This window comes from Leptodactylus fuscus, chromosome 7 (assembly GCF_031893055.1).
Source record: "Leptodactylus fuscus isolate aLepFus1 chromosome 7, aLepFus1.hap2, whole genome shotgun sequence".
In the NCBI taxonomy this organism is placed as follows: domain Eukaryota; kingdom Metazoa; phylum Chordata; class Amphibia; order Anura; family Leptodactylidae; genus Leptodactylus; species Leptodactylus fuscus.
The window spans coordinates 146,667,860-146,681,136 of NC_134271.1; the positions used below are offsets into that span (position 1 = coordinate 146,667,860).

The following is a 13,277-nucleotide window of genomic DNA, read 5'->3' on the forward strand; positions in this document are numbered from 1 at the left end:
GACCATTTGGAGACAGACAGGCGGTCTGTCCCCTGAGAACTGGCATCCATAACGGACTGGTGAGACAGAGACATCAGTAAAGACTCTTGCCCTCAATAGATTATTCAGGGTTCAAGTAGTGAGGTAGTGCCCTGTGTGTGAGCTAGGCCGTTTGTTATTTTGTTCTGTTATAAGCTGAATAAAAGCCAATTTGGATCGCATTACCTGAGCTGCAGTTTATTTGGCACCCAGCGCCACCAACACCTCTGTTGAGTCCAAGAATCTCTACCTTTTGATGCTAAATAATCCCCAACTATTACACAGTTCATTTTGATCAGCGTCAGCTGGTCAGCACTGTCAGCTGACAGACGGCTTCGCTTATCTGTGATGATGCCACCGGCTGCGCTGAAGACCCTGTCTGATAGAATGCTGGTGGCAGGGCAGGACAGCAGCTCCAAGGCGTAAAGCGCAAATTCCAGCCTCAAGTCCAACTTTGACAAACAATAAGTGTAGGGCGCAGAGGGATCGGAAAGGACAGGGCTGTGGTAGGCCAGGTATTCCCACAACATGAGCCTATACTTGTCCCTCCTGATTACACTAGGCCCCTCAATGGTGGTAGTTTGGCGAGGGGTGCCATTAAGGTGTCCCACACCTTGGAGAGTGTGCCCCTGCCGGGTGTGGACCGGATGGCAGTTGTTAGCCTCTTAGAGGAACTGTCCTCTCTGCCGCCAACGAGAGTTGATGGAAACATTTCCATCATATTTTGCACAAGTTGATTGTGGCAATCATAAATGCGACTGGCCCTCCCCTCTACTGGAATAAAAGACAATATGTTATTTTAATACTGGGGGTCGAGGATTGCAAAAATCCAGTATTGGTTGCTCTCCAGGATTTTGACAATGTGTTTGTCATTGGAAAAGCAGCCCAACATGAAGTCAGCCATGTGTGCCAGGGCGTTAGTTGGCATGACTTCACTGCCCCCACCGGAAGGGTCACTGTCCATTTCCTCCTCCCCTTCGCCCCATCCGCGCTGAAGTAATGGGACGCACTGAACTTCCCCGCTAGCCTCGTGTGTGACAATGATCTCATCTGCCACTTCATCCTCCTCCTCCATCATTACAAGCTGAGAAGCTGTCAGTAGTGTGCACTGACTATCCTGCTGGGATTGGTCTGCTCCTATCCCCGACTCCTCAGCATGCAATGCGTTATCCCTGATGGCAATGAGGGATTCTCGCATCACACACAGGAGGGGGACGGCTAGGGATGGCATAGCGTGGTGCCGCAGTTGCCATCCGGTCACCGAAGGCCTGAGTCTCCACAAGCATGAACGGCAACATCTCCAGGGCCAGCAGTTTGGAAATGTGTTCGTTTAAGGCCTGAGCATATGGGTGGGTTGCGCTACATTTTTGCCTGCGCTCAAACACCTGGAAGATGGTGGGTTGCTGGGAAGAGGCGCATGATGGTGTAGGAGAAGGTGACAGAGGAAGATGTGGAGGTGTCCTGGCTGGTGGTCTGGACTGCAGCAACAGCACTGAACACAGTGGAAGAGGCGATTGTCCTGCATTTGCTCTGTCCACTGAGCCCAGTGCTTGCCTTCCAAATGATGGCGCATGCCTGAGGTGGTAAGGTTGCTCTTTTCAGAGCTCCTACTCAGTTTGGAGTTGCACAGTGTGCAAACCGCACTAAATTTGTCCTCAGTGCATACATTGAAAAATCTCCACACCATGGAGGAACATGGCTTGGATGGGGGAGTTTTTCTCGAGTGGCTAGGACAGGGAACATCTTGGGCCTTGCTGGGTCTGCCCTGGATTCTATGAAGCAGCTGTCCTCTGCCTCTGGACATGCCTCGGGCTGTAGCCACCTTTTTTGGTGCTGTGCTTACCTCCAGATCCATGTTGCTTTCCCTGCTAGACATCACCCCTGCCAAGGTTGGGTTGGTTGCCTTGTCGTCCACCACCTCCTCTTCCAATTCCTTAATCTGCTGCTCCTCCTGCACACCGCACATGACAACAGCCTGCCCTGATGGCAACTGTGTCTCGTCATCATCACTGATGATGAGTTGCGGGGCCACAACCACAAAATCTCCAGGAGATGTCGGATGCTCCAGTGTTTGGGCATCAGGACACACAAAGTTATCTGTTAGCTCCTGGGATTCGTGAAGTGGTGGGACAGAGTGAGGGACAGTTAAAAGACCTGAAAACAGATCTTGGGAGGGGGCAAAGGTGGGATGACTCTACTGGGAAGATTGGGTATGTTGGGAGGAAGGAGGGGCAGACTCTTGGCTAGGAAGACAAGTGGAGGTAGTGGTTGACTGGCTGCTGGAAAAGATGCTGGAAGCGTTATCCCCTAGCCACTGCAACACCTTTTCCTGGTGCTCAGGCCTGGTCAATCCTGTACCCTGCTTAATGTAGCCATCAAGCCAGGGATTGTGGAGAAGCGCAATGCTGGCTGCCCCTCACCAGTAGCCATTGGATGTGCTGTAGCTTGACCGCAACCTTGCTCCCCAGCTGCATTTCCAAGCCCCCGTGCTTAGTGGTCTTCTTTCTTCTTACGGAGTTACAAGGCCGGCAATTTCCTGATTGGTAGAAAAGACATAGGGGGAGGTGCTTCCTTTCCCATGCTTTTGAATGTGAATGGTTGGCATTCATCCGATTGGATAAAATGTTGTTGGCAGTTTCCCTTCAGGTCTGCTCCATAAAGAGGAGGGGTTTACCTTCCCTTTAAGTCCATAGCATTCTATAGTTATTTGGTCGGCGCTTATTTGATTGGTTACAAGTAGAGATGAGCGAGTACTGTTCGGATCAGCCGATCCGAACAGCATGCGCCATTGAAATGAATGGATGCACCTAGTACTTCCGCTTTGACGGCGGCCGGCCGCTTAACCCCCCGCGTCCTGGCTACATCCATTCATTTCTATGCGAGCGTGCTGTTTAGATCGGCTGATCCGAACAGTACTCACTCATCTCTAGTTACAAGGAGACAGAGGGGAGGAGTTTTCCCCGTCCCTATTTTTTAATCTTACAGAGCCGGCGTTTATCCAATTGGTTGTAATTGTAACAAAGATTTTCCTTCAGATCCATTGTACATATAGATGGAGCTAATTTTAGCCATGTCCCTTATGTGATGTAACGTGTTTCTATTGGAGCAGCTTGCTCGATCTCGAGCTCGATTGGTTTATTTGTCTGCCTTGTCTGTTATATTTATCTGAAAATGCTAGACCTTTAATGGACACTGTTACGGTTCTGTCTATATAAATGAAAATAATATTTTTAATGTCAACAGAACCGCTAGACTGCAAGACATTGCAGAGAGGTCCACAAGCCTCAGAGGGGCGGCCGTCTGTCTGAAAAGCGAACTACCAGTTAACTGCACTGGCAGTCTTGTTTGTGCGGTTCTAATGTGAACAGACTGCAACAAACTCTCACCAGTTACTTCACTGGGTAAGTGCACCTGTTTATAGCTGCTGGGTGAAGCCAAACGAAGCCTTGCAATAGTCATCTGTGAACTATCAGCAGAGAGATAGACTGTAGCAAATGCTACACCCTGCTACACAGGAAAGGCTGCCAAGGGTTGGACGTCACCCCTGGTCAGTAACATAACGGGCTCCAGAACAGCTTGGAGCTATATTGTTAATGGACAGTTCAAAGGCTATTCAGGTCCATACCGGCAGAGCCAAGGAATCCTAACTAAGATGCCTAATCTGACAACTTGCCTTTCACAGGAATCTAGCCCTGACCTCCTGTCTCAAAGCATTTTAGTCAAAGGGTGAGCACCTCGCGGATGTCGGCTCACACTATAAAAAGGCAAGGCCCGCCCACAGGGGAGGTGGCCACAACTTCACCGAACATGCTCAGTATGGGCAAAATGGGACTTAGCATCCACGCGGCTCCAAAAAGTGCGAGCATGCTCAGTAGGTGAAGAGTGGGACTTAACCTCTGAGCGCCTCCAAAAGGTCTAAGCAAGCTCAGTAGGGGAAGAATGGGACTTACCTCTGAGCGCCTCCAAAAGGTCTGAGCATGCTCAGTAGGCAGAAAGTTGGACTTAGACTCCACACTCCGACGCTGAGGGCGAGGGTTGGATTGGCCTGCAGGTAGCGCTGCGCGCTGGACGGGAAGCCTGCGGGACCCCATTCTAACAGACACATGCATGGCATGAAAAAGCGCTATAAGCGCAAAACGGCTGTTGCCTTTTTTTTTTTTTTTTGCCTTTGCTGTCATTCTCTCACTCTGCTTTTAAATTTAGGAATAAAGAAACCTTTTTTATGAAAACAAGTGTCTTGGTGAGTGCCCCTACTCTTTTTTTCTATTTATTGTGACTTTTCCTATGTGACCACCACTAATGTGATGTTAGTTTGACGTTTTGTATTTAATAATGGTATTTGTATGCTGTGATGCATTCTTCGCTTGTATTCTGTTTCTACGACTTAGATCATTACACTTGAGAAAGGGCAGTTGGAAGCCTGAAACGCATTGTGTTTGTTGGACTTCAATAAAGAACGTTTGCATGTATCTTCTGGTGAAGTGCGGTGATCCTTATCTTCTGGTCCTTTTGGCACAATGGTAAGGAGGGGGTTTTGGTCAAAGTACTCACAGGAAATAGCTGGGGTCCCAAAAGTAGAAAATCCCTCCAATTAATTGTTTAAAATCACAACCTGTTTCGGGCTGAGCCGTTTCTCAAGTGCAATCAAAAACTGGCTGGTAGCCCCTGCAGAAGAGTTTTTTTGGATTTGAGGATAACCGTAAAGCCTGATGGCAGTATGGGTGCTGGGTATAAAATAAAATCTCTGTATAACGTGTTTCCACATGTCTCCTCCTGTACACATCTCTTATACTCACTCTAATTTCTCTATCCTGCAGTCTGGACTGGACAGAGCGGCCATCAAGTCACTGAAGTGAGGACCAGACAGATGGTTATAGGAAAGGTCAAGTGTCTTCAGGGACTGGTTATTCCTTATTACAGAGGCCAAGTTGGTGCAGGAAGTGTCTGGTAGAGCATTACCAGCCAAACTGTAAGAATAAGAAGATGAGATGTGAGTGATGTATCAGCAGGCTGTATCACACATGATAGGATTAGATACACAGCTCAGCAGACAGTATCATACATGATAGGATTAGATACACTGCTCAGTATACAGTATCACACAGGATAGGATTAGATACACAGCTCAGTATACTGTATCACACATGATAGGATTAGATACACAGCTAAGTACACAGTATCACACATGATAGCATTAGATACACAGCTCAGTATACAGTATCACACAGGATAGCATTAGATACACAGCTCAGTATACAGTATCACACATGATAGGATTAGATACACAGCTCAGCAGTCAGTATCACACATGATAGGATTAGATACACAGCTCAGTATAGATGTCACATATGAAGGTGCAGTCAGCAGTTTATCCCATAGACAAAACAATGGTGCGGAGGAGCATAAAATAGGATAAAATCCATGTATAACTTGTCCCCCACAAGGGTTGAGTGATCGGGATCAGAAAAGATCGGATTCCGCTTGGCAATCGAGTCAATTTCACGATTGCGTTCGGAATTCCGATCCCGATCCCGATCTTTTCCGGTGGCTACTGGACAATCATTGTTGGAAAAGCTACCATGATGCCTGAAACTCAGGCACCATGTTAGCTATGGGCAATAATGTGATTGGTTGTCGGCAGCATCATCACATCCCTCTATATAAAGACGGTGATGATGCTGATGCCACCATTTTCCTGACATGCTAGCTAAGGAGAGGAGCTCAGTTGTAGCTAGGGTCAGTGTAGGCAGGTGCTTTGCTGTGCCAGTGAGGGGCTCGTTTTCAATATAAAACTAAGAAGCTTCTTCTGTCAAGAAGGGAGCTCTGTCCTCAGACTATATATATGCCTTTGAGAAAAAAAAGTATGTTTATTTCTGATCAGCAACTGTCCCCATCCAAAAGGGAGCTCTGTCCTCAAACTACACTCACCGGCCACTTTATTAGGTACACCTGTCCAACTGCTCGTTAACACTTAATTTCTAATCAGCCAATCAAATGGCGGCAACTCAGTGCATTTAGGCATGTAGACATGGTCAAGACAATCTCCTGCAGTTCAAACTGAGCATCAGTATGGGGAAGAAAGGTGATTTGAGTGCCTTTGAACGTGGCATGGTTGTTGGTGCCAGAAGGGCTGGTCTGAGTATTTCAGAAACTGCTGATCTACTGGGATTTTCACGCACAACCATCTCTAGGGTTTACAGAGAATGGTCCGAAAAAGAAAAAACATCCAGTGAGCGGCAGTTCTTTGGGCAGAAATGCGTTGTTGATGCCAGAGGTCAGAGGAGAATGGCCAGACTGGTTCGAGCTGATAGAAAGGCAACAGTGACTCAAATAGCCACCCGTTACAACCAAGGTAGCCAGAAGAGCATCTCTGAACGCCGCACAGTACGTCGAACTTTGAGGCAGATGGGCTACAGCAGCAGAAGACCACACCGGGTGCCACTCCTTTCAGCTAAGAACAGGAAACTGAGGCTACAATTTGCACAAGCTCATCGAAATTGGACAATTGAAGATTGGAAAAACGTTGCCTGGTCTGATGAGTCTCGTTTTCTGCTGCGACATTCGGATGGTAGGGTCAGAATTTGGCGTCAACAACATGAAAGCATGGATCCATCCTGCCTTGTATCAATGGTTCAGGCTGGTGGTGGTGGTGTCATGGTGTGGGGAATATTTTCTTGGCGCTCTTTGGGCCCCTTGGTACCAATTGAGCATCGTTGCAATGCCAAAGCCTACCTGAGTATTGTTGCTGACCATGTCCATCCCTTTATGACCACAATGTACCCAACATCTGATGGCTACTTTCAGCAGGATAATGCAATGCCATGTCATAAAGCTGGGATCATCTCAGATTGGTTTCTTGAACATGACAATGAGTTCACTGTACTCCAATGGCCTCCACAGTCACCAGATCTCAATCCAATAGAGCATCTTTGGGATGTGGTGGAACGGGAGATTCGCATCATGGATGTGCAGCCGACAAATCTGCGGCAACTGTGTGATGCCATCATGTCAATATGGACCAAAATCTCTGAGGAATGCTTCCAGCGCCTTGTTGAATCTACGCCACGAAGAATTGAGGCAGTTCTGAAGGCAAAAGGGGGTCCAACCCGTTACTAGCATGGTGTACCTAATAAAGTGGCCGGTGAGTGTATATACACCTTTGAAAAAACGTATATATGTTTGTTTGTTTTTTTCTAAAAAAGAGAGGCTGTTCCCATCAAAAAAGGGGAACTCTCCAGTCACTCAACTAAATAAAAACTGCTTTTTCACTTGAAAGTTATTATTTTATTAAAAAACATGCCTCCCAAATATAAAAAAGTAAAAGGACACAACAGAGATACTCTGGCCAGTGCTCAACCACCTGCCGTGAAAGAGAAAAAACAGGCATCAGCATTGCATGGCGAATCAGGTATTCTGAATGCTGATAAGCCAGTACACAGACAACTAATTACTTCATATTTAGAAGCATCTTCTTCTGGAAGGAATTCCTCCTCATATTCCACTGAACGACTTTGGGTCATCTGCTGTGCAAAATGTTAAATGGGGATCCAGTTCACCCCCTTCTAAATTAACCTGTCCAACAAATTTGGCAGAAGCTGAGGGATCTGCTGCATTATTTGATCATTCAATGTCCAAGTTCACAGACATATTGCTGCCTTCTGACGATGATGAAACACAAATTCCACACTGCCTTCACCATCATCCAGGCCAGTCCATGTGTTAGTGTGGAAGATTGTTCAGAAGAGCCAGTGGATGATGACTATGTTGACAAAACTTGGTCTACACGTGAAGAGGATCAGAGAACTAGTTCTGATGATGAGGTTCATGTTCGTTTGCCAGTGCCACCAAAACGTCCTCCAATTAATGCACAAATCCCAGTTATAACACACAGACCAGTAAACACTACTCCCACCTGCATTGTGCGACCCAAAGCGCCTAAAAGTGCTAATTAGAGATGAGCAAACAGTAAAATATTCGATGTTCATTATTCGTTTTGAATAGCCGCTCAGTATTCAACTATTTGAACGAATATCGAACCCCATTATAGTCTATGGGAGAAAATGCTTTGTTTCAGGGGATCCCACCATTCCACTCAGGAGGGTCACCATGTCCACTTTTAAACCTCAGCAAATGATGCCAACACTTCTAAAATGCAACTGGGACAGCAGGGGAAGCATGTCTGGGGGCATCTAACACACCAAAAACCCTCTATTACCCCACTATCACAGCCTAACAACTACACACTTTCCACATTCAAAAAAACCTCTATCAAAGTGGGAAAATACATGGAAACCTTCTTTACTCCCCAAATGGATGGACACAAACCCAAATTTAAGCTAAAAAAACATTATCAAGCACCCCTTTAAATCACGTTGCCCATGACAACCACAGATGGAATAGGCAATGGGAAATTCAAAAGCCCTCACTCTTAACTGTTATTTTGAGTGTGTGTGTGTGTGTGTGTGTGTGTGTGTGTGTGTGTGTGTGTGTGTGTGTGAGATGTGGTAAGACCTTCCAAAATTCTAGCCCTTAACATGAGCCCTTCCAAATTAAGTTACAGGCCCTTAAGCTGAGCTACCAGCAGTGATTGAGGCCCTTCAGACGACTTCAGCCTTCTACCTGCAGAGTTTTAGGTCCTTTAACTTAGTTCAGCCTTGCAACAGCAGAGATTTGTTGGTTCTTTGGGTGAGTTGAGCCTTTAAAATACAGTGCTTTTGGCCCTTGGAGTGAGTAGAGCCTTGCACCAGCAGTGTTTTTGGCCCTTGGAGTGAGTAGAGCCTTTAAAAAGCAGTGTTTTTGGCCCTTGGAGTGAGTAGAGCCTTTAAAATACAGTTATTTTGGCCCTTGGAGTGAGTAGAGCCTTGCACCAGCAGTGTTTTTGGCCCTTGGAGTGAGTAGAGGCTTTAAAATACAGTGCTTTTGGCCCTTGGAGTGAGTAGAGCCTTGCACCAGCAGTGTTTTTGGCCCTTGGAGTGAGTAGAGGCTTTAAAATACAGTGCTTTTGGCCCTTGGAGTGAGTGCACCAGCAGTGATTTTGGCCCTTGGGGTGACTCGAGCCATGCAGGAGCAGTGTTTCATTTTTGGCCCTTGGGGTGACTAGAGCCTTGCAGCAGCAGTGTTTCATTTTTTGGCCCTTGGGGTGACTAGAGCCATGCAGCAGCAGTGTATTATTTTTTGGCCCTTGGGGTGACTAGAGCCTTGCAGCAGCAGTGTTTCATTTTTTTGGCCCTTGGGGTGACTAGAGCCATGCAGGAACAGTGTTTAATTTTTTTGGCCCTTGGGGTGACTAGAGCCATGCAGGAACAGTGTTTAATTTTTTTGGCCCTTGGGGTGACTAGAGCCATGCAGCAGCAGTGTATTATTTTTTGGCCCTTTTGGTGAAATTAGATCAGGCCCTTGGGGGTGAGCCCTAAAACATTAATTTTCAGGCCCTTGGGGGTGAACCCTAAAACATTATTTTTCAGGCCCTTCAGGGGAGCCCTAAAACATTAATTTTCAGGCCCTTGGTGGGAGCCCTAAAAAAATTAGTTTTCAGGCCCTTGGGGGGAGCCCTAAAAAATTATTTTGCAGGCCCTTTGGCTGGAGCCCTAAAAAATTGAGTTGCAAGCCCCTGGGTGGGGGTGGGGTGGTAATGGAATTTTTATTTATATGTTTAAACAAAAAAAAAAAAAATCACATTCAGAAGTAGGAGCTGGGGTTGTAGGAGGAGGAGGAGGAGGATGAGGAGGAAGAGTAAATTTGGTGCTGGCAGCTTCTCTCCAGTACCTGGACTGTGGAGTGGATATCCAGCTGGGTATCCACATCCTAGCCCATGTCCCCTGCTCATAGTGACGAAGGACACTGCTGGCAGCCCCTCTCCAGTACCTGGACTGTGGACTAGATACCCAACTGGATATCCACGTCCATGTCCCCTGCTGCTACTGATGAGGGGCACTGCTGGCAACCCCTCTCCAGTACCTGGACTGTGGATTGGATACCCAGCGGAATATCCACGTCCACTTCCTCGCGTACGTCCCCTGCTGCTACGCTGCATGATTTATTAAGCTCTGAAAAGAGCTGTTATTTCCTGCCTAACCAAAGCTATGAAAGCACTTTATCGCCCTGAGAACAAGCTCTCCCTATCACTCCAAAACTGAAATGACACGAATATGGTAGCGGCCATTCTTATGAATGGGAGGTCGCATGTTTTCGGCAGCCAATGGGTTTTTTTCAATTTTTTTTCACTGCCTACATTGTCATAGTTCCCGTCCCACCTCCCCTGCACAGTTATTGGTGTAAAAAAAGCGTCAGGAAAGGTGAGAGGGGACACAAATTTTTACTGCGTTTGCGGCCTTGTATTCGATTGGAATCGAATATCCCGAACGGCCTGATATTCGATCGAATACCTATTCAATCGAATGGTGTTTGCTCATCTCTAGTGCTAATCCATAAAAGAAAGGCTCCAAACAAACTGTCTGGTTATATTTCACCAAAGATAAATGACCCAACGAGGGTGATATGCAAGACTTGCAAGCAGTCACTTAGCTGAGGAAAAGACACTAGGCACCTCAATACAAATGCTATGCCTAGGCATTTGAAATCTGTACACTCATACCTTTTTAAAATATTTAATCAACAAGAAAGTGAAGAGAGGGATGTGCCTGTGAACATTAGCCCACCACGAGCTTTGGCTAATTCTTCAACCTACTTGTCCAATGCCAGTGCCACGTACACACCAACTTCATGTGCGCCAGGCAGCAGTGCTGGGCAACAGTCAAGCAATTTGTATAAAAGAATTACAGGAACCACTGGCCAAAGAGCCACATCTGAATTCCGCATGCCAATTGCTCCAACATGTTCCTCTCTTTCTGGCTCTAATATTCAGCCCACCCTCCAACAAGTATTGGAAAGGAAAAAAAACCTATCCAGCCACACATGAGTGTGCTAAGCTGCTTACCTCCAGTATTTCAAAACTACTGGCTTTGGAAATGGTCCCTTTCGGCTTTGTTGAATCAAAGGCTTTTCTCTCTTTGATGGCCCATGCTGGACCCCAATATGTTGTACCCAGCCGCCATTACTTTTCACAAAAGGCGATCCCTGACTTGCAGGAGCATGTCAAGCAACAGATCAAGTGTGCCCTAAAGCAATCCGTTAGTGGATGTGTGCATTTGACAACGGACACGTGGACTAGCCAGCATGGGCAGGGCCATTACCTATCTCTGACCGCACATTGGGTCAACTTTTTGGGATCACAAAGTACTTTTTTTTTTTTTAAATTTAAGTATGTCTTTTTGTAGAATGGGAGGAAATCCATGCAACCACATTGAGAACATACAAACTCCTTGCAGATGTTGTTCCTGGCGGGATTCGAACCCAGGACTCCAGTGCTGTAAGATTGCAGTGAGCCACTGTGTTGCCCCTTGGACCCTTGTCAGAATGTTGACGGCAGTTTGTCGTCTGTTCTTCCAACACCAAGGAGGGTCGTTCATAAGTCATTGGGAGTTCCAACTTCCCCTTCAACAAATTTGGAAATTTCATTTCCTGACAGTTCCGGAATGAGTTCCACACCAGAACCTCCACCAAATTATGCGTCTGGAAATGCACCTCATTTGTATTGGCGTGCTAGCGGGCGAAGGCAGTAAGCAGTACTGAAATTAATTAGTTTAGGGGAACTGAGTCACACTGCAGAAAACATCAAAAAAGCTATAATTGGTGAAACTGAGTTATGGTTTGGTCCGCAAAGTGGTCTGCGACAATGGTAGAAATTTGGTGGCGGCCCTGAATTTGTTCTCATTGACGCATATACCTTGCCTTGCTCCTGTATTCAATTTGGTGGTACAAGCATTCTTGAAACACTATCCCGATCTTGCACCCCTGATTGACAAAGTACGAACATTGTGTGCCCATATACAATGGTCCAAGGTAGCTTCATCTCTCATGGCTCAGTTTCAGCGCAAACACCGCTTGTCCATTCACAGGCTCATATGTGATGTCCCCACCAGGTGGAAATCGACATTGCATATGTTGTAGAGGTTTGTCGAACAGAAGCCAGCAATAATCGATCTTTTGATGCCGAGAGGGGCCCGACGTACAAATGTTCCCCCCGGTAAACCTCCATCTTATGGCTGTGAACCAAATGTTTGTGTTTGGTCTGCGCTCGCTGGAAAAATGATATTGGGACTCGATCATCCAATGATTTCAGTTTATTGAAGTAGTGCCTACTTCAATAAACTGAAATCATTGGACGATCTGGTCCCAATATCATTTTTCCAGCGAGCGCAGACCCAACACAAACATTGGGTTTGTGGTCTTTATCTCTCCGTTTATCGGTGGTTGTTGGTTCTGCTGCCACTCTCACCTGTAACACCAGCCAAACGTTATCAGTGGTTGTGACTACTTCACAACCCTTCCAGGTGAGAGGCCGACTGGCTTTTATCTACCTTTCACTTCAGTACCCTGCTGAACACTATAAATACTGCACTCAGAGCGCTCAGAGTCTCCCTTTTGTATCTTATGGCTGCGGAGTGGGCACAGCTGCATGACGTCTGTTTGGTTCTTCAGTGTCTGGAATACTGCACAAAAGTGGTCAGCGCAAACAACACCAGCATCAGCATGACTGTGCCACTTTTGTGCACATTGAAGGACAGCCTCATAACTTTGAGGGATCAGACGTGTGCAACAGAGGAGGAAGAGGAGATTTTCTTTGAAGACAGCCAGGACTTGGAAGACCACCATGGCCACCATGACTCCAGGGCTGGATGGATCAGGCAATGGTTGGAGACTGGGTTACAGACTCGAATAGCCTCTGTGGGTACTTATTCACAGGAGGAGGAGGAGGATTTTGATCAGGAGATTGATGTGACTGAGAAGGAGTCATTCCAGCAGTCCCAGTCAACAGGCATTGTGCGTGGATGGGGGATGCAGAAGAGACTATAGTGAGCTTAGATGAGTTGGACAATCATGAATCGCCACCAGGTACATTGACACACGTGTCATTTCATGCTAAATTGTGTTCTGGAAGATAAACATGTCAAAAACATGCTCGTTTCAGGGATAAAGTTCTGGGCTTCATTTCCATCACACCACAGGCTTATAGGGATATCGATATGTACCATCAAACACTGTTGGACGACTTAATGGACACATTTCCTACAGAAAGCAGTGAGTCAAGATCATGTCCAACTCCTGCACACCTTTCACGATGCCGTGGTGGTCTCAGAGACAGAAGCACAGCCTGTTGCAACGGAAATGTGGGCATAATGGCTAATACTTGGCTGTCT

General features: G+C 46.6%; 1 protein-coding gene across 3 annotated transcripts in view; it reads right to left on the bottom strand.

The window, feature by feature from the left end:
- Positions 1-13,277, bottom strand: part of LOC142214296 (NACHT, LRR and PYD domains-containing protein 12-like) — a 398,233-nt gene that overhangs the window by 12,910 nt on the left and 372,046 nt on the right. For all 3 annotated transcript variants that reach the window (XM_075283201.1, XM_075283206.1, XM_075283205.1), the window contains one exon: positions 4,815-4,985. In XM_075283201.1, coding sequence (XP_075139302.1) covers positions 4,815-4,985 — 171 coding nt within the window. The remainder of the gene's footprint in view (positions 1-4,814; positions 4,986-13,277) is intronic.